The sequence below is a fragment of the Syngnathus acus genome, chromosome 9 (genome assembly GCF_901709675.1).
Source record: "Syngnathus acus chromosome 9, fSynAcu1.2, whole genome shotgun sequence".
NCBI classification, from domain to species: Eukaryota; Metazoa; Chordata; class Actinopteri; order Syngnathiformes; family Syngnathidae; genus Syngnathus; species Syngnathus acus.
The window spans coordinates 6,769,567-6,789,080 of record NC_051094.1 but is presented as its reverse complement, the minus strand read 5'-3'; the positions used below and the strand labels follow the sequence as shown (position 1 = coordinate 6,789,080).

The 19,514-nt window shown below is 42.1% G+C and overlaps 3 protein-coding genes across 7 annotated transcripts; 2 read left to right on the top strand and 1 right to left on the bottom strand.

Annotated features, from left to right (window-relative positions):
• Positions 1-1,222: 1,222 nt before the first annotated feature.
• Positions 1,223-4,537, bottom strand: LOC119127076 (selenoprotein P). 2 transcript variants are annotated; one of them, XM_037258786.1, is made up of 5 exons: positions 4,411-4,537; positions 3,614-3,848; positions 3,320-3,532; positions 3,107-3,224; positions 1,223-2,840 (listed from the first exon to the last, which is right to left on the bottom strand). In XM_037258786.1, the coding sequence occupies exons 2-5, from the start codon at positions 3,817-3,819 to the stop codon at positions 2,511-2,513; spliced, it is 867 nt and encodes a 288-aa protein (XP_037114681.1). In that variant the 5' UTR covers positions 3,820-3,848; positions 4,411-4,537; the 3' UTR covers positions 1,223-2,510. The 2 variants fall into 2 exon arrangements, with proteins under 2 accessions (XP_037114681.1, XP_037114680.1); XM_037258785.1 differs by having other exon boundaries at positions 3,614-3,851; positions 4,411-4,535.
• A 1,767-nt stretch (positions 4,538-6,304) lies between these two features.
• Positions 6,305-10,444, top strand: znf131 (zinc finger protein 131). 2 transcript variants are annotated; one of them, XM_037259242.1, is made up of 9 exons: positions 6,305-6,446; positions 7,620-7,752; positions 7,835-7,936; positions 8,100-8,244; positions 8,505-8,613; positions 8,691-8,879; positions 8,961-9,336; positions 9,432-9,562; positions 9,769-10,444. In XM_037259242.1, the coding sequence occupies exons 2-9, from the start codon at positions 7,635-7,637 to the stop codon at positions 10,294-10,296; spliced, it is 1,698 nt and encodes a 565-aa protein (XP_037115137.1). In that variant the 5' UTR covers positions 6,305-6,446; positions 7,620-7,634; the 3' UTR covers positions 10,297-10,444. The 2 variants fall into 2 exon arrangements, with proteins under 2 accessions (XP_037115137.1, XP_037115138.1); XM_037259243.1 differs by lacking the exon at positions 6,305-6,446 and adding an exon at positions 6,551-6,686.
• A 510-nt stretch (positions 10,445-10,954) lies between these two features.
• On the top strand, positions 10,955-19,401 carry nim1k (NIM1 serine/threonine protein kinase). Of its 3 annotated transcripts, none has more exons than XM_037259244.1 (9): positions 10,955-11,280; positions 11,885-11,988; positions 14,983-15,053; positions 15,140-15,200; positions 15,983-16,285; positions 16,373-16,485; positions 17,507-17,628; positions 17,740-17,886; positions 18,145-19,401. In XM_037259244.1, exons 5-9 carry the CDS (start codon positions 15,999-16,001, stop codon positions 18,904-18,906), a joined length of 1,431 nt encoding a protein of 476 aa, XP_037115139.1. In that variant the 5' UTR covers positions 10,955-11,280; positions 11,885-11,988; positions 14,983-15,053; positions 15,140-15,200; positions 15,983-15,998; the 3' UTR covers positions 18,907-19,401. The 3 variants fall into 3 exon arrangements, with proteins under 3 accessions (XP_037115139.1, XP_037115140.1, XP_037115141.1); XM_037259246.1 differs by having other exon boundaries at positions 11,280-11,369; XM_037259245.1 differs by lacking the exon at positions 14,983-15,053.
• Positions 19,402-19,514: the final 113 nt, after the last annotated feature.

Here is a 19,514-nt window from a genome sequence, read left to right as displayed (position 1 = left end):
ATTGCAGGATGTCTGTGTGTTGGTGTACATGTCGTTCTATTGTCCGTGTGCAGGGTGACCTCTTTTGACCCTTTAGTATGTGTGTGCATCGTTTCCAGGATGACCACCTTTCACCCTGTGTGCCTAAGTGCGGTGTATGTGTGTGGCGTGTGCTCACACCTAAATATGCATGTGTGTGTGCATGTGTTTGGAATACTGGCTTGTTTGTGATCCACATAGAGGCACACTGTGTGAATGAGTTCACATGTCGTGTGTGTGCTTCACTCTCCTTGGCCTGAGCGGTGGTGAAGAAGATGGGGGGGGGGGGAGTGCAGACCCCCGGAGAAAGCTTATTGGCCAATTAAGACGGAGGCTGTGTACCGCTGCTCTGTATGGGGGCTGATTGAATCACACTGACCGCCACTCACAGGACATTGCGGCTAATTAGCCATAAGTCACTCTTCCCCTTGTATTGGCTCTTCAGCCCAATTACGCCCACATGGACAAGGTACACCTCGGCCTAACTCATCTCCTCCACTTGCTTGTTGACCTTTTTAGATGTAGGACATTCAGACACATGGCTCTAAGATGAAGGTGATGCACGTTGATGCTTGATGAGCAATGTGTCATTATGAAATTGAAATAAAAAGGCTTTATCGTGACACAAAAACCAACTTGTTTGCCAATAAATGATGTTTTTCTGTTGTGTTAGCATTAAGTAAGCTTGCACAACTTTTTTCTCGACTGTCAAATTTATTCGTCAGCATGTTTTTTTTGTGTTTTAATTGTGCTCGAAGATTGCTGCTAAGCGACAATGCAAACATGGCTAAAACTAACAAAACATTAGTTGAACAATCTCATTCAATAGTGCAAGTAATGACGTGCCTTGTAAAACCAGAATTCAGAGACGTATATTCCTGAGCTGTATAAGATCTTGTCTTCTTTATGGAGCTTTGTCGTCATCTGTTGGACAAATTTGGTACGTGTCATGTCATAATATTAATTTAGACATGAAATAATTGAGAGCTACATGGACATGAAATAATTTATTAGTGTGTTTTTAGAGCTGTTATTTTTAATTGGTTTAAATGTATCTGTTTTTGTCAGCAGTTTTTGTGATCAGTTACACTGGTCAACAATTTTTTTACTCATTTGGGAATGTTTTGAGATCTTTTTTTTTAATGTTGATTATGAATGCCTTCGTTTTTCTCTAATTTTTTAATGCAAAAGACAAACACAGATGAAGCGATCCAATCAAAGTTTATTTCACTGTCTTTTCACATCATGTATAATTCACAAACTCACTTCTCAATACATTGCTGTGTGAGGGCATCAGATTTCCGGGTGACATTTTACCTTCCCGCAGAAACCATCATTAACCACAGTGTGTATTACAAAAGTCATCCAAACTTCATTCCTCTCTCTTTGTGACAGTGTTTTTTTTTTTTAACTTTGTTTAGCTGTGTGCAATTTGCAAGTAAATCTAGTACAAGGAAGAAAAAAAGATATGTGCATGAAAAATTGAATTAGTATTGTGCTTAACCATGTAATTAATGTGCCTTAATATGCCAATGCATTCGGGCTATGCCCTCCAAAGATTAGTTTCTCATGCCAAACTCTCTTACATTCTGTACTTCAGTGGTTTTAGCTGCATCCCCCTCAACAATAATATGTAGATATATACTATATAGTTCATTTTTTTCTTGCTTCATCATCTATGGTGGAATGTGTAGTGACAGGCAGTCATGTTGGTTGCTAAGGAACTATGAAGATGTGATACCTCTCCACCAAAAGACAAGCTTTGGAGGAGCTAACGTTAGCCAAGAAGATTCGTCGATCCTTTTTTTCTTTTTTGAACCTATCATGTGTTAATCACTTGCCCATTGTAGTTTTTTAAAGCCTTGCCTACAAGACAAAAATCCTACTTTTTGAAAATTTGTCTTAAAGTCATACTGCTACTTTTTCAAAACAAAACAAAAATCACAAATAGTTGAATTGTTAGTTTTTTCGTGAAAAACTGTCCACCATGTTCCTTCATGACCTGTCTCCCATCCCTGCCATCCTGACTTCACCCAGACGCCACTAGAGCGTAGTTTGTGCGCCTGGTTTCATAAAAGATGGAAGGGTTCAAAAGGGGAAAAGGTCAGTTGGGAACACGGCGGTCTAACTGCACGACGGGTGACGTGAGCTGGTGTTCCTATTCGAGAATGATATCACGGCCAGCTTTACAGATGGCCTCATTCTCAGCTCGCGACCCCCGGGGGTCAGGGTCACTGTTCCGGCTGAGGCGGCTGTCAGCCGACCGGGGACGAGCGTCACTGTCAGGTCTCGCTGATGTGATTGGACTCGTCCCTCCCGTGTCACTGTCATGTGGCGGGTAGCGCCTCTTGACAGCGTCACAGGGTCGGCTCGACCGTCTCGCCCAACAGCCTCCGTCAGTGTCAGCATCAGCTGGCCGCGGTAGCGACGTCACCGTCGGAACCGGCGGTCCGTCAGTCGTGCTTGGATTTTCACCTCGACTTCTCGGCTGCTCACGGCCGCTGCATCACTGGCGCACCCTGTGCCTCCTGGGGCTCTAAGTTCGAGTGCCCCGGACCAGCCTGTTCCCCTAAACTGTGGTGATTTTGGCTTTGGGCTTGGTGGTTTCCGTGCTGATCATGACCCAGACTGGGGTCGTGATTGTGGTGCGCATGCTGATGGTGGTGGTGATGGTGGTGATGGGGGTGATGGGGGTGATGGGGGTGAGGGTGGTGATGCATGTGATGGTGATGACCATGATGTCCTGTTTCGGTGTCAACTGCTGGGACAGCATCGGGAGGCACTTCTGTATTTGTTTGACACTCTGGTGGGATTTCAGCACTCTGAAAAATTCACATGCAATAAGTTAACTTGTAAAACAGTGGCAGCTTGTAGTAGTATAAAACCAAGGTGCCATATGTACTGTGCATATAAATATATGTATATATTAGGGTTGTAACAAAATTTGACTCCGAAAATGGGTTTTGATTGAACCAAACTGAATCGAATGATTACATTTTAAAATGTACCGTCCTTGAATTATATCCCACCTCAGATCGAATCGTCTTTTGTACTTTTGTACTACTCCTACTAATAATAATAATCATACCTCATATGTGCAAGTGCCACATAAGCGCTGGCAGTAGGTATCCTTGATGGCACTCTCAATGTGACCCTGGCCAATGATGGAATATGGAAGTGAAATCTGGCGAGTAAGGCGTCCACATCTGATGGTTAAAAGGTAAAAGAAAAGAAAAATGCATCGTCAACTCTGCCGTAAATTGAGTTTGCAAAATGGACAATCACATCCAGTCGTTCAAACCTGTCATAGATGAAAAAGTCATCCTTGGCTCCGTTCAGCACCTGCCACACGTCCGGCTGGTGTTCTTCTTGTTTGAAGAGCGCGATGTTGGTGGACAACCTCTGCTCCAGCATGGGATGCAGATGTCGTGCTTGCGCCCCCTGATGGTTGACCACTATGTAGGTCACGTGTTTCAAACCCTGACTCTCCATCTGCAGGCGCAGGTTATCCATTCTAGATGGAGCAAAAAATGATTTAAAAAAAGGTTACAATCTATTATTCCTTTGCAGCAGAAATTTTACAACTGCTATTTACCTGGATGCCTGCACCAAACAGAACAGTCAGCTAGCCTGCAAAAGGGCCACTACCGTCACCCGGCCCATCATGGCCTTCATGGGTTCCACCGTCCCGATCTTCCAATCGGGCGGCGGCTGACAGCGTGGCCCGCCGTCCCCCTCGCTCTCCGCGCTGCCCCCCTGGAGCAGGCAGAGAGCGAGGAGCAGGCTGAGGCTCGCCCACATGCCTCCTGCTCCTCCTTGTCTCTCCTTATCTGCTGAAGGAGAAAGACAACATCAGAAATAAAATATCTCTTGTGCAAAGGTGTCCATCAGCAAAGGATGTTTATTGAAAAAATGTTTATTGCATGGGGCACAAATTATGGTGCCCCCCCCCCGAATAAATGACAAATATTTGGTCGAAACTAGAGGTACAATGATTTATCGACTAATGGACAATTGATTGATTATCAGGGATACCTTTCTTAGTTTAAAAAGTAAAACTTGTGAATTTCAGATTCTTCTGTGATTTCTGTAGACTGCCCGTCTGTGTTGAAACAAGTTCAAGCATTTCCTTTTACTTTGGAAAGCAATGATCAGCATGTTTGCATTTTTTTCTGTCACGTGTTACAGACCAAATCAGTAACTGAATCGTAAATAATTTGTTTGAGCCACTTCTACATTGTTAGTTTACTCATTTGTAAAGTAAACAGGACAAGTCCGTCACACAATCTGTTCCTGTGAAATTTCTATGGAAGTAATGAACACAAATCAGGCACAATCAGTAATAATCAGGCTGTGGATATTTATAAATATAATTTCAAACGAGTCTGATACCTTTTTTGTCGAAAGCTTGCCCCTGCACGGCGTTGAGTTGCAGCAGCCCTTGTGCAAAAACAAGTGTGCCCCTCAGCTGCTGCCTCTCCTTTTATACTCTGCTTGTTTTTGTCTGCCTGAAAGCAGAACAAAGGTCAACCTGATCTTTTTCCTCTTTTTTCTTCTTCTTAATTTTGCTGATGGCGGCATTTTTTTTTTGCTTGCCTAATAAAGTCACATCCGTTTAATTGTGAACATTTCATCAGGTTGGAAATGATTGGTGATATCTGTCAGATTGATAAATGTTTTAAAGACAAGAATGTATTGGGGCATGCATTTGCTTTGCAGTTTTCAAAGGAATCCTTTAATTATTTCCTTTTTTTATTCGCATGAAGAAAGTTAAAAACAAGTTGTGCAACACTTTTGGAGAGAGGAGAGTTGGAAAGGAACAGAGGGCGGATCTCTGGTTGGTGGCCAACAATTTTGTGCAAAGTCCATATAAAGACAGGCAGATTGAACTATTCAACATGTGCAGTAAGTTGAAGAAAATATGTATTTCTATTGAAAGTGATATTAAAAGTTAAGATAGGGAGCACAAAGCAAGTTTTGGGTGCCTCTAAAAGGTTGCATCAATGTGTTTTCTGGTTTCAGCTGTGAACGACTTTTTAACTGTCACGAACAGGCACATATAAAAAGGCTCAAAGTCTGAGCTGACAGTTGAGTGCATGCGGTAATGAATTTATGGGAGACAGAGGATGGTCAAAGGTCATTTGACCCGAAATGGATTTTTTTGCAGAAAAGGCAATAAAGACTAACACAACAGCAAGTGAAAATCAACATTTCTGAATCTTGATGGCTGCATGTACACAATATGCAGGGTTTTCTATCTACAGTGGTGGACTTAAAGGAAATGAATTTGTTCTTGAAGTCATCATGAGATTTTATGAGAGTCTTGCATAACATCACACAGGTGGACCTATAACTGATTAGAAGATGAACTAGAGGTAAAACTTTCTATTGCATAATTTTACATGCATGCAAAGACAATCAGAGTTGTCATTTGATTGTAAAGCAGATGTGATCCAGGGTGACCTGCCCGAAGTGGATGATTCCTGAAACTCAATGTAACTCATTGACAAAGGCTGGCACCACACAGCACACGTCGACCTAACAAGCGCCCCGGTTTAGTTTAAATTACAAAATGCTTGTCAAGATTGCACGGCTGGGCCTTTATGACTTGTGCTATGACCTTCTGAGGTTCAAAGGGGTATTATCATGGTTTATTGTTATGACCTCAAAATGGTACATACTGGAGTTTGGCTTTAAAATTGTTCTTTTCAGACTGTTCCAGTTTTACCTAGTTGTCCAGTGTCACCTGATGTCCTGTTCTTAGCCTTTCTTTAATCCGCCATGTATTTGGTCACTTTTAAAACTTTTTACCTAGTTTAGTGTAATTGTTATACAATCAGAGGATATCCATGGATATCATTATTATTGCAATAATAAGTTTCTATAGGCTGCAGCTAATGTGATAATAATAATAATAATAATAATAATGGTCAGCTATAGTTTATCTAATTTTCTCTATGATTTCAATGCTTTTTGCACTTCACTGGAGCAAATGACTGATGCAATTTTGTATTTTATGGAGTGACTACAGGCCATGGAGAAATATAGCGTTTTATTTGAAGAATTTGAAACATCTCTGCTAGCTAAGACAGACTGTCATAGTAAAGCTTAATAAAGGAAAGAAAAAAAGACATGACTTGATATTTCACACTAATGACAACAACATTTGATCGTTCAAGAAAAATAAACACGAATGAGAGGGTTATAAACTTGAGTAGGGCCTTTGCATTAATCTCCATGAAGGACACGAGGCGGTCGCCAAGCAACGAGGGGTCGGTTAAGGACGCAAAGGATTCTGGGCATCTGAGGCCTTTGCGTCCAACGACCGCCCTTTTCGGAGCAAGCTAGTCAAGCACCACCAACGCTCTATACGTCGAAGGAATGCTCACCGACAAAGAACTCTCCAAAGAGTCATAAACGACCTCGAGGTATGCTTAACTCCACTTTTCGTCGTGTGCTGTAACGTGTAGCGGTCAGAATTGGAAAATGTGTCCGGGAAAAAGTGCATTTTAATGCGCGGTTTGATGACGTAATGTTGATTGTCAAACGCGAAATGGCGAGCATGCTAAGGGGCCCGTCGTCAATGTTATCGGCAGCGCTCAGCTGCTGCTCAATGTTTATTTGGAACCCTTTTTGTCACAGGGATGATTACATTGTCATTTTTTCAGGTTAGTCAAATTTTTTTTTTTTTTTAGTGACCAGGTCTCCTGTATCGAGTTTGTTGTTTTGATGTGGGGCGTGCTAACATGGAAGTAAACTAGCAGTATTGTTAGCTTGGTGACATTAAATATGTCACATTATACACCTCATTTGGGCCACCTCTTGTTGCCTTAATAGTCAAGGTGCACATGTATTAGATAGTCTGGATTTAAACTTAGTCCGTTGGATTTAGTCAGTGATTAATCAGCAAGTTTCCTACTTTACGACCAGTCATTCAGGAACCTCATTTGGACATCTCCCATGTGCACTGCCTTTCACTTAATCTTGTTTTTTGGGAGGGGCCAATTAATTAAAACTTGTAGATGACTTGCTGTAGACCAGTGGTTCTTAACCTTGTTGGAGGTACCGAACCCCACCAGTTTCATATGCGCATTCACCGAACCCCTCTTTAGTGAATTTTTTTTTGTTTGTTTTTTCAAGACAGATGTTTTTACTGGTGCACAAAATGAGCCGTGCATAAACATCACCTTGTTCAAAGAATAACACCAACACAATGCATGAATTCACAACAAATGACATACCAGCAAATCAGTGTGACTTCTGCTTTTGCCTTTGCGAGACCAGTTCAGATATGCGGATATATAAATCAGGTGTGTTCGGACCTCTGCAGTGGAGGCTCTGCCGAACCCCTGAAACCGACTCACCGAACCCCCAGGGTTCGACCGAACCCAGGTTAAGAACCACTGCTGTAGACACTCGAGAACCCTAATTGTGGATACATACAAGCATTTAAAACTATATATTGATCATCAAGACTAGTAGTGGTCCCGAGACTTTTGCACATTACTGTAGGTTAAAATCATGTTCATGTAGATTCAAATGCATGTTATTCTCCCCCTCCCCCATATACGATGTCTTTTGTTTTTCTTGTTGCATTTTAGGAAAAGCCCTGAATAATGGCAGCTGAAGTCATAGAAGGCAGTGAGTTCCCCGCTCACTATAAAGTCATGATGGACAAATTGAATGAACAGCGACAGTTGAACCAGTTCACAGATATCACTTTGATTGTAGACGGTAGGTGGATCTAGGACTGGAATTGCACCTTTTTTCATTTTTTAGCTGTTAAACCAATTCAAATCTACGTTTCCTTTCGCAGGACACCAGTTCCGAGCACATAAGGCAGTGTTAGCAGCATGCAGTCAGTTTTTTCACAATTTTTTCCAAGATTTTACCCAAGAACCCCTGGTGGAGATTGAAGGTACACTTTCTGGTAACTCATTGGCTAATATACCTGTAATTTGTTTGTAGCAAAGTGTGAAATGGTCATTTGAGGAAATAGGCTTGTTAAGGTATGACAAGCTTTGAAAAGTTATATTCCTAAACCTTAACCACCACTACTACTGCATGGTTGTTCTCTACAGGAGTGAGTAACATGGCTTTCCGGCACCTGATGGAGTTCACGTACACAGCCACGTTAGCTGTTGCGGGTAAAGAGGAAGCCTTTGATGTGTGGAAGGCTGCTGAATACCTCCAGATGCAGGAAGCCATCAAGGCACTCACCAACAAGTGAGACTTTTTTAAAAAAAAAATAACTTTGTTTGAAAGGCTTTTTGTTTGACGTCAACACAATCACCTTATTTGCGCATGACATTTTACATGAACGTTTTAACCAAACTTTAGTTTAGCTTTGCATATCTTATCAAAATTGGCGATCTAAGTGAGAACTGGTCGTTATCAATATATGCAACGATGTCATGTTTTGGAACCACCCTGGTAAAAGTGTTGTGGTTGAGTACACGAAATGGAACAAGCATGTCTTCTCGCAGGATAAATGACTCGACTTCAGCGATGCCAAAAAGCAACAATAAAAAGAGGAAGATTGCTGAGACGTCTTGTGTCATCACAGAAGCCCTACCCACGGTGGAAGGGGAACCGGTTCGTAACCATTAATATTGCTTTTTGGGAGAAATCTTCTAAAACGCTGAACTGATGGTCTGGATTTGTTCTCCCAGGTGGAGATACAGATGATAGGGGACACTGCGATAGAGGTGGAGGAGTCCGGGCTGGAGGAGGTGGTGGAGGATGTCACAAAGAACGTCCAATCAAATGACTCCGCCTTGGCTCTGCTGGCTGACATCACCAGCAAGTATCAGCAGGGGCAACCTTCACTTGGGGTCATCAAGAAGGGAGCCATAGAGGAGGTGAATTGAGCTTCATGCTGGTTTGTCTTGTCTATTTTGACATCTGAGTTCATTAATATGTTCGCCGCTGTGTTTGTACAGGAAGTCCTGTATCAGGAAGAAACGGTGACTGCTTCCAAGGTGCTGGAGAATGTGGCGGTGGTGGAGGTCCAGATTTCTCAAGAAGACAACACATTCTGCTGTAGCAAGTGCGACCAAACCTTCAAGATGTACTTCCAACTCAAGCAGCACATGAAAATGCAGCACAGTCTGGTGAAGAAGCCACATGTGTGCAGCCACTGCGGCAAAGCGTACACGCGGGAGGGAGCCTTGAATCAGCACTTGAACTCCTTCCATTTCGATGCAGAAGAACAGAACCAAAACCAGAAAGCCCCAAAGAGAGTTCACGTTTGCGAGTACTGTGAGAAGCAATTCGACCATTTCGGTCATTTTAAGGAGCACTTGCGAAAGCATACTGGTAAGATCGAAATGGTTTGTCTATCTTTTGATGTTTCAAAACAAGGAAATCATGTTTACATTGATCATGTTTGCCTTTCTTCGTGTAACCTGTAGGTGAAAAACCATACGAATGTCCTGACTGTCATGAGCGATTTGCCAGGAACAGCACACTGAAGTGCCATATGGCGGCCTGTCAGAATGGGAATGGAGCCAAGAAAGGACGCAAGAAACTCTATGAATGCCAGGTACGAGCTAACGCACAAGATTCAAGCCACCCTTCTTTTCCAATGAAATGTAAAGATTGCGCGACCCCAGTGCCCTTGCAGAAGAGACATAGCTTGAAATGGAAACAAAGTTTGACCGGGTAGTGTTGTCCCAAGTTATCAATAACAATCGGCCATATTATCAGGGTGTATGTCCAGAGCTTAAGATGTTTTTTTTCGTTCTTTAGGTATGCAGCAGTGTCTTCAACAGCTGGGACCAGTTCAAAGACCATCTCGTGAGCCACACAGGAGACAAGCCCAACCACTGCACCATGTGCGACTTGTGGTTCACTGACCCCCAGGAACTAAAGGTGCACCTGAAAGACATTCACTCCATAGAGGATGACAAGTCAATCGAAGAACTGGCCGTCAGTGACGCCGCAGCAACTGCGGCGCTCACCATCACCACGCAAACCATCGAGGCCACGGAAACAGTGCTGCTGGAAGACGGCATCCAGGTGCAGAACATCACAGTGAACCCAATCGAGGTGATGGAAATGGAGGAGTCGGCCACGGTCGTGGTGGAGGACGGAGGCGTGGCCGAGATGTGCGAGGAGGATGTGGAGAGACTGAAGCAGGCCGGCGTGCAGTTCCAGATGGTGCGCATGTCCTCCGGCGACATGAACGAGGAGCAGGTGGCCCACCCTCAGGTGGAAGTGGAGTTGGAGGAAGAGATGGTGAACATGGAGGAAACGATACAAACGGTGATCGTATGAAAATACGGGCCAAAAACTGCATGGATATTGAACACAAAGTTCCTGTGTTTTGTCATCATGTTCTAACTTCCCGAACTCTGACACATGGACAAAGATATACATTTGCAATCGTGTATTTATTGAAAAGTTGACATTCTATCTATGGCAAGTTGGGCTCTGAGTGATTAATTTTTTTTTTTTCATTTTGGTGTTTTTCGGCCAGCTCACCTGCCAAATTGATTTTGGTCATCATCATCGGTTTAAAGTCCGCTTTCCAGGCAGCTTTTATTCCTCAGTGGTCATGTTATGGTTTTGCTCAAGCTAACTTTTTTTTTTATTTTGTAGAAAAATAACAGTAATAAACTATTTGTATGGAATTGTATCATTATTTATCTCAGCAGGTTCCCACCGTATTGGCATAAACATGACAGAAATGAAAATTTGTGAAATTAGAGAATTTCCAGCGGCATACATGATTATCTCCATGGCACATGAATGAGTGGGATTTGTAATCGCTTTATTGTATTATATCTTGTATACTGCTCTACTTAATGTGGTGATGTGTGTTGATGACGGAGATGTTATTGGCCTCCCAAAAGTGATGTGGACCTTGTTTTTGTCATTTTTAATGGGCTGGAAGTAACGTTTCCCAGGTAGGTAGTGCATAATAATAATTAGTTGTGAGGCACAAAGAAACTTGAAGTTGATGTACTCAAAAGCTGTTTTCTGCACTATGAGATTTTAACTAAGGTTAGGGTGGTTTTTAGCTCACTACATCGGCCAGACCGCCCCCCCGTGGTAACGCCCACCTCTTCATTGGCTAATGACCGAACGTCACAATCCAGGAGCTTCCTCTGATTGGCTCACTCGGCAGTCACTCAAAACAATTTCCCCTTGACAACAGAATCAACCCGGGTAGCAGCTGCAGCGGTCAATGTCACCATCCGTCTGGCAAGATGATCTTGCGAGGGATTCGGTGGAGCTTTCCCCATCAAATACATTAAGGTAACCGCTGTTTGTGTATCCACCAAGATCGTAATCTAGTTTGTGTTTTTAATAGAAGCAGGGTGGATCACGGGGAACGACCACTGCAAGTAGGTGCTAACAATTGACTCAGTGGACGCAAAATCAAAGTGATGCACTTTTACGATTGTGTTTTCACACCGTGTGAATCAATTATTTTTTTAGGTGAATGTTTAATTGCCCAGACATTTATGAACCGAGTTTTGTTGCTGTCCAGATCTGCGATCTTGTCATCGCCTGGCACACGCACACTCTACTAATCTAATTGAGGATAACTGATTTACTAGCTAGCAGAGTTTGTCTCCGGCACCTGTTGCCTCCCGATGGGCTGCAGTCTACTTCATAACCGTTTTCTTTATATTTTTTAGAAACGAAACACGGAAAATATTTGAAAAACATGCATAAAAAACTACCTTTTAAGTTTGCATTAGTTGATTATGCACAATTGTGCATGATGTCTTCCACCTGCAACACCTTTATAATACAATGGGATACTGCGTAAGCTCTAAAACAAAACAAAAGTCACTTTAGTCGCAGTCGGTTCCTCATCACAGATTTTGATAGTCACGTTTTTGTTTTTTTACAGCTCTATCGGGGAAATTACTTGGACGTCAGTGAAGCAGCTGCAACCACTAACATATTGCTGGTGTTGGATGCAATCCTTGTACCTACAAAATCATTGCTTTTCAGGTGACCCCTAAGTTTGTTCCATTATTATTATTAACATTGCATCATCAAACAAAGCAAGCCATTTTCAACACTTTAGATTGAGCAATAATTCTGGTCAACAGCAAATTTTAATCAGAGATGGCTTTATATGTCCATAAATGTATTTTTGATGCCAATTATATAAATTTAAGTTTACCATGCTGGAATTTTATACACTTGCCACTCAAATTCAAACTCAAATTCAGTTTGACAATGTGTCATATTTGTATCATGGATTCCACAAAGGGGCTTGCCCCTCTGTATACTCTCCATTGTTGCACTGCTGAGCTCTCAATCCTTGTCAACCGTGCATCTCAATTAACACAACGGGGAGCTTTGTGTGAAGAGAACCTGCTGCATGTGTGTGTTTGCAAGAGCACTTTTGTGTCTATATTTACTCAAGTGCACTTATACAGCGTCTGAATGTGTGTGTGTTTCCTTTGCGCCCAGATGCATGCCTGTGGTGTGAAATTGTCAGAATGAGTGAAAACGTACACGGGCGAAAGACAGACAAATCCAATTGAGGCAGGAAAAGTAAAACCAAAATGATTCAAATGGAACCGTGTGCCTAAAATGGAAACTGTGACTCATTTTTGATCCACAGCTGTGGTGGATGGGCTCTTGTGCTTCCCACTGTTCAAGTGTGTGAAGAGGCTGCTGATGCTAGCAGTGTGTTCAGCAGCAACGTGCAAACTCCCTCCGGGACTCTCAGACAAATCACCTCGTGAATGGACTCATACTCAGCTTCTTGGCTAATGAAGGGCAAGGGCGCACTATTTGTTTGCCGTCACAAGTGGTCTAAAGATGTTCCACAAGTCTAGAGCACATTTTGACATGAAATATTTTGATAAATTATTGTGCCCAAGACTTCTGGAACACCCTGGATTGCAGAATCCTTTATAATAAAGTTCCATGTAATCTGGTGGGTGCTCCACAATCCCCAATTTGATTTCAAAATTTTACAAAAGTAAATCATAGAAGTGGAACAACAAAATGTGCACATGAGATGCAGATATTATTGTTATCCACCTGGGGGTTGCCACTCACTCATTCCGTGACAATGAGTGTGTGTGGCTTTAAAAGGTGAGTGACATGGCTGTCAGCAAATGGGATTAAGTTAATAGATGATTGACCAAATAAAGTCTGTTGCAGGATTGTTCAGTTTTAGCAGATGCATATGCTCTACTTGACCCCATTTTAATTGATTTAATATTTTGATATAGTTCATCATTACCTCCTCCTCTAAGTGGCCAAATAGTTTTTGATCAGTCCTCACCAAAATATATATTTTTTTATTCCGCCCATGTCCATCAATATAGTAAAAGCTTAAGTTTGCATCAAGACTACTCCAATAGATAAACAGTACACAGCTGCACTTGTAGCTCCTTCAAGTATGCTCATTTAACGTCTCTCCTAATGCGTTCTTTGTGTGCACTAATCCACCCACCTGTCGTATTTAACATAAAATCGCTCAGGTTAAATGCAGCGTTGCACAACGGCAAACATGGCGCTGTGTGCTCTTTTTCTTGACACACTCTCTAATGGTGGGCGCTCGGTCCTCAGCCTGACATAAAGACAAACACCCTTGCCAAGCAACCTGTTGTTTAGGAGCGATGAAGCACTGGCCAATGTGGAGAATACGGCTCATCTGCATGCACTGGGGGTGTGGAGTGCTATTTGAAACCATTATTGCAAATGTGAATCCACCTTTTTTTTTTAGCTGCTTCCACCAGTAACACAAATGAATAGCGTCAATTCTTAAGAACATCTCATTTCCCGTCAGTGCTCATGTGTTTACCTCGTTCTTTCAGTTCTTTATATTTACACGCACAAAAGGCCGGTATTCTCTATGCATGTTCTCGTCGGTTGCCCGAGATCAATGCTGAAATATTCATCCATGGTGTTTGATTGCTAAGAGATTGCACATCTAAAAAAAGACCCTTTGATTTTGTTGCATAGTTGTAACATGGGGCTCATTTTAATATGGAGATGAATGAGAGAATGTCTCTTTGCCTTGTTTTTTTGCCATTAACAAGTAGAAGACAGTAGGAAAAGACATAGTAATTCTTATTTCTACCAAATTTACGGTACTTTAAGTACAGTTGTATAAATTGACCGTTTAGGCCTCACTAGTTTGCCGCCTTAAGAGGATGCCAAATTTTTTAAAATACAGTCAAATGAGAAGTTGGCAAAAGATCATTTTGAACCACAAACTGAGGTGACTGCAACCAGCAGAGGCGGCGTTCACTGGGTGACAAACATGTCACCCAATGAAAAGTTGATCAGAACCAAACAATCAGAAGGTGAATCTGCAATCCCCATTTAAAATGTTTCATTGTCACATGTTTCATTCATTAAATAATTCATTCTCTGAACTACTTCTCAATTTATCATTAAGTGATCAGATCCACATGATAGGAACAAAAAATGCTTAATGTTAAGAAATGACCGGCAATAGTTTGTGAGCTATAATTTTAATCCTATGATGACTTTCCCCTAAAGGAGTGTGTAAACAAGAAGCGGATTAGTTGTGTCTTTTGTTTTGGTGCAAGAGAGTGATGAGGATGTGTGTCTTGTTTGTTCTGGCTCTCATAGCAACGTTAGCCTGCAGTGGACGTGCACGGACATGTCAACCACTTTTTTTGTTTTGTTTTACACAGGAGGTGATCTGGATTGCTTACTAATATCATAAATGTCTGGAGTTCAAATTGAAATCATCTCAGTCTTAGATTTATTCCAGATTGTGGCAATAAATGTCTGCAACCCTGACACCATCATCTGTTTCTACCACTTTCCTACCGCCCTCCGCCCCTCCACTCCTTCCCCCCCGCCCAGCCCCGCTAACCCTCCTCTTCAATCTGTGTTCTATTTAAACCTCGGACACTCAAATGAGCCCATTTTAAGCCACACTGACCTCTTGAGTAAACGCCTCTATTGTGGATGACTCTCATAACGCTTCCTCTTGCCCGTCACCAGCTCCTTCCTTCGCCCACTCATTGAAGGCTACGACTGACCATCTACCACAGACTCATCTTGAGATTCAACAAGTATATAAATTCTTTCAAAGTCAAAGGGAAAAGTGCTGCAGTGGAGCTTTATTATTTTTTTTACTTAATTTTTTTTTTTTTTTAAGGCATGACATTTGGATAAAGACACTGACATGAATCAGCTGCTAATGGCTCATATAGCTGAAGGTAAGTCTTTTTTTGGTACTGTGTATAAACATTACTCGTTATTTGTATTATGTTATGTGTATGATGTTGGAGTGGAATTGCCTCCAAAGTCAAACTGAACTTTGAATTTGAGCCATCAAAATATGTCACCCAAATTTTGAGATTCTTCAGCTTTGTGAAAATCCAAAGTCCTATATCCATAAGTCTGTTTTTTTTTTTTATTTAGCTGTATGTGTGTTTGTGTTTTGGGACGCCACCAAAGAAGCATGGTAGTGATGTCAAAGAGATAAAGTGTGATGATAGCTGTACTTAAGCATATTGTAGAAAAGGTCCTGGCTATTTGTACGAGTGCCTGTAGTTGAAAGCGTAATGACTACTGACTAGCTTGAACATTTCCAGTGCAGCAGGGAACAAATTGACTTGACATTATTTCCTAGAAAAAAGTAGAAAATCTGTTTTTTTGACATTTCTAAAAAAAACTACTAGTCAACCATTGACTTGAAACATGTTCTGTTGGACTTTCAAGGTTCCACTGTATTGCTGCTATTGCAAAATGTATTGTAGTGTAGGTCTTTTTTTTTGGGGGGCTGACTCCTGAAATTGAATAGCAATATTTTTACAGTCTCATCTTTGTATGAGCAATGTAGAACTTCTGTAAGACGTTGCACGGAATACTATCGAACAATGACTGTGTCTAATGGGCTTTATTGTTGGCAAGTTAAAATGTAACAATGTTTGTTTTTTTTCTTCATCACCAACTGCCATGAGGTAAACCTCCCTCTGCCCCTCCTCCACCCACCCAGGGCACCCGTTGGCAGGATGACTGCCGTCTGCCCCTCAGAGAGCAGCCCGGAGGGTGTCGAAGCAGGGGCCGGCGCCGCGAGAGTCGCAGGGTGCAGCGCCGTTTCCGGGATCGACACCGGGGAGTCCATTGAAGACTCTGCGGGAAGTTCTGTTGGAGACCCAGCGGTCGTGCACCACGGCCAGAAATACACACGCTGCAGCACCCAGGACAGCTCCGACATCAACACAGATGACGAAGGCGCCAATGTCCGCCGGCTCACCCCGCTGGAGAGACTCAACCTAGATATGTGCCAAGATGAGAGGCAAGGCTCAGATTTGTCTATTTTTCACCTCTCTCTTGCTCTTTTCACGACATTTGCGTTCTGTTTTATATTTTGGTTTGACAACAGGGTGGTTCGTGAACTAACAGTGGGCAGAAGAATCAGCTTCTACAAAATTCGGGGTGAGATTGGCTGTGGAAATTTTTCCCATGTCAAGCTGGGAATTCATGCACTCACTAAAGGTAATTTGAGCCATTTATGGAGTTTACCTTTACTGTTTGCTAAACTGAAATCTCGCCAGTTACGTTGAAGTCATCCATGATTTGAGTTCAACTCCTATTTCTTGGTTTTGCTATTTAACCCGAAGTTTGTTTTTACTCTAACAATGATTTTTCTTGCATACTACAGTTTGCACAATTTGTAAGTTGGGTGGTTTCACTCTAATTCTCAAAACATAACATTGCTTACGCTGCATGAGCTCAGCTCCTGCTGTCCTGGTAATGAACAGCGAGCTGTAACGCTAACCAAAGTGTCCCTTTGCTGTCGTTCAACATAAATAAGTGATGGAGTCCCTCACAAGGGGATGATTGAGGTGCAACACTGAATTGATTGTCTGCTGACCTTCAACAATGATTAGAGATCTCCTCGTTTCCTAAGTGACGTGACTTGCAAATCTAAAAACAGAAGATAGTTGGCTGCTCCTTTTTTTTTTTTTTTTTTAAATTTACTTTGTGTGTTGTGCTTGTTTGTTTAACATTTTTTGTACTTCCTGACTATGCGCAAATTATTTGTTTGGTTTTAACAATAGGATGCATTCAGGTTAAGCGACGCTGAATAATGCAGATGGATCCACAATTAGATACGTATGTCTGCACCGTTTTGTATATTCAATTACCTGAGGCCTTTTTTACTCGTGTAAATAATTTAACAGTGCATTCATTTAAAAGTCTCTGTGGTGCGTTATTGACCATTTATTAATACAGCGTATTAGCATTTTGAAAGAGACTATGTTTTGATGGAGGGTGCGCATTTTGATTGTTTTTGAGTCGGTCATGTCAAGTCAAGGGTATCAGTAATATTTGACACAACATTTGTGATTTTAATTGTCAGTGGAAGAAATTGAATTGGCTGGTGTCCCAAATTATTTTCTTTCCAAAATTCCCCTGCTTAACCTCCCTTCAAAATGAAATGAAAAGTTTTCAAAAATTCTCCATGTCTTTGCAACGCTAAGCGTTTTTCACTCTTCTCTCTCTGCTACACCAGACAAAGTGGCCATCAAGATCCTTGACAAAACCAAGCTGGATCAAAAGACCCAGCGTCTGCTGTCCAGAGAAATCTCCAGCATGGAGAAATTACATCACCCGAACATCATACGCCTCTATGAGGTTGGACATTTTCATACTGTTTTTAATTGACCCATTCTTATCTTGAGTTGTTTAGCATTAAAATGCATCATGACACTGGCATCACCTTCTTTCCTCTTTCTGAATGCGAAGGTGGTGGAGACATTGTCACGGTTACACCTAGTGTTGGAGTACGCCGGTGGTGGCGAGCTCTACAGCAAAATCACCACAGAGGGCAAACTTTCAGACGCCGACAGCAAAATTGTTTTTGCTCAGATCCTGTCTGCTGTTAAACACATGGTTGGTATGATATCCATAGAAAATCAAGTAAAAAAAAAAAAAGTGCCCTGAACAAGGAAGTGGTAGGAAATAAATATTTTAAATATATATAAATAGGTGAAAACATTTCTGTATTGTATTAATAATTTCCCACCACCTCTTTGCCATCCTAGTCTGCTCTCCACTCTGTCCCATTCTCGTTGCCGTGTGTCCTCATTGTCTGAAGATTGACGTTAATGTTTCATCTACTGGGTGTTTCTTTTTTTTTTTTGCCTATAGCATGAAAACGATATAATTCACCGCGACCTGAAGGCAGAAAACGTCTTCTACACCAGCAGTTCTTGCGTCAAGGTGGGCGACTTTGGCTTCAGCACCATGAGCCATCGCGACGAAACGCTCAACACGTTCTGCGGCTCTCCGCCTTACGCTGCCCCAGAGCTCTTCCGGGATGAAAACTACGTGGGCGTCTTTGTGGACATTTGGGCCCTTGGAGTGATGCTGTTCTTCATGGTGACGGGGACCATGCCATTCAGGGCGGATACGGTGGCTAAACTGAAGAGGTGCATCCTAGAAGGCGCCTTCACGTTGCCCTCCTGGCTGCCGGACACATGTCAGAAGCTGATCCGGGCGATCCTCCAACCCTTGCCGGCAGACCGCTGCTCTGTAGAACAAGTGATGAGCAGTGACTGGATGCATCATGTTGACTTCCCACAGCCCTTGGAGCCTTTCAAGCTGGAGCCATCTTACCTTGTGGAGAGTGATCCATCTGAACTGGCGGTGGAGGAGATGGAAGTAGTCACAGCTCTAGGGACACTTGGCATCACTTCAGAACACATTCTGAACAACCAGGGAAAGGACTGCAGGAGTTCCATCACAGGCGTATACAGAATCCTGCTTCATGGCGCTCACAAGAGACGCGCTCTCGAGAGTATACAAACAGCCACGCAGGCGGCTGGTCCAAAAGCGACTAAAGCTAAAAAGGAGCGTCTAAAAGTGTACCGCAGTTTACGGCACACTTCCAAACTCTGTGTGATTCTGTGACATAATGCTAGATTGAATTTTATAAACAGTACTGTACACATTAGGCAAAACTGAATTTTGGTTTGAAAAAAGTGACTTTAATGTCCAGCATTAGGCCATCTCGGTATTTGGAAAATGAAATCCGGCATTTATTTTCATATTATTCATTTAGTCTCTGTGAGAATGTTGTTGATTGACTTATATTTTGACACAGACTTATATTATATACAATGTTTGGAAAAGTGATTTCCTAAACGATTTGTGGTCATTTTGGATGGGTGAATGTAGCTTACACTTGACTTTTGGCATGATGTAGCACAAAACATCCCATTATAATAATCAAATCACTGTAGAGTGCACAAAGTCTTGCATGCACGTACATGTGTTGTCTTCAGGATAAGCTTTGCATTTGCAATGTATTTAGGCTTTATTGCCTTCTTGCCTGATGTATCTCTATGAGATGTTCCGCAGGTTATTGGCCTGCTTAGAAAAGCCAATAAATGACTTGTTAATTTATTTCGAGTCTACTTTTAGACGCACACATACACACAATATGTGAACTTAAAAAAAAGAAATGTTTCAACTGTCGTGACCGCTTTAGTCCTCACGTCGCAAAATAAAATATCAAA

Excerpts from the sequence above, each read along its gene's own strand:
- znf131 (XM_037259242.1), top strand. The coding sequence starts at position 7,635 with ATGGCAGCTGAAGTCATAGAAGGCAGTGAGTTCCCCGCTCACTATAAA. Across the intron at positions 7,753-7,834 it reads TATCACTTTGATTGTAGACG|GACACCAGTTCCGAGCACAT; the intron begins GTAGGTGGATCT and ends TTCCTTTCGCAG. Across the intron at positions 7,937-8,099 it reads ACCCCTGGTGGAGATTGAAG|GAGTGAGTAACATGGCTTTC; the intron begins GTACACTTTCTG and ends TGTTCTCTACAG.
- nim1k (XM_037259245.1), top strand. The coding sequence starts at position 15,999 with ATGACTGCCGTCTGCCCCTCAGAGAGCAGCCCGGAGGGTGTCGAAGCA. Across the intron at positions 17,629-17,739 it reads ACATCATACGCCTCTATGAG|GTGGTGGAGACATTGTCACG; the intron begins GTTGGACATTTT and ends CTGAATGCGAAG. Across the intron at positions 17,887-18,144 it reads TGTCTGCTGTTAAACACATG|CATGAAAACGATATAATTCA; the intron begins GTTGGTATGATA and ends TTTTGCCTATAG.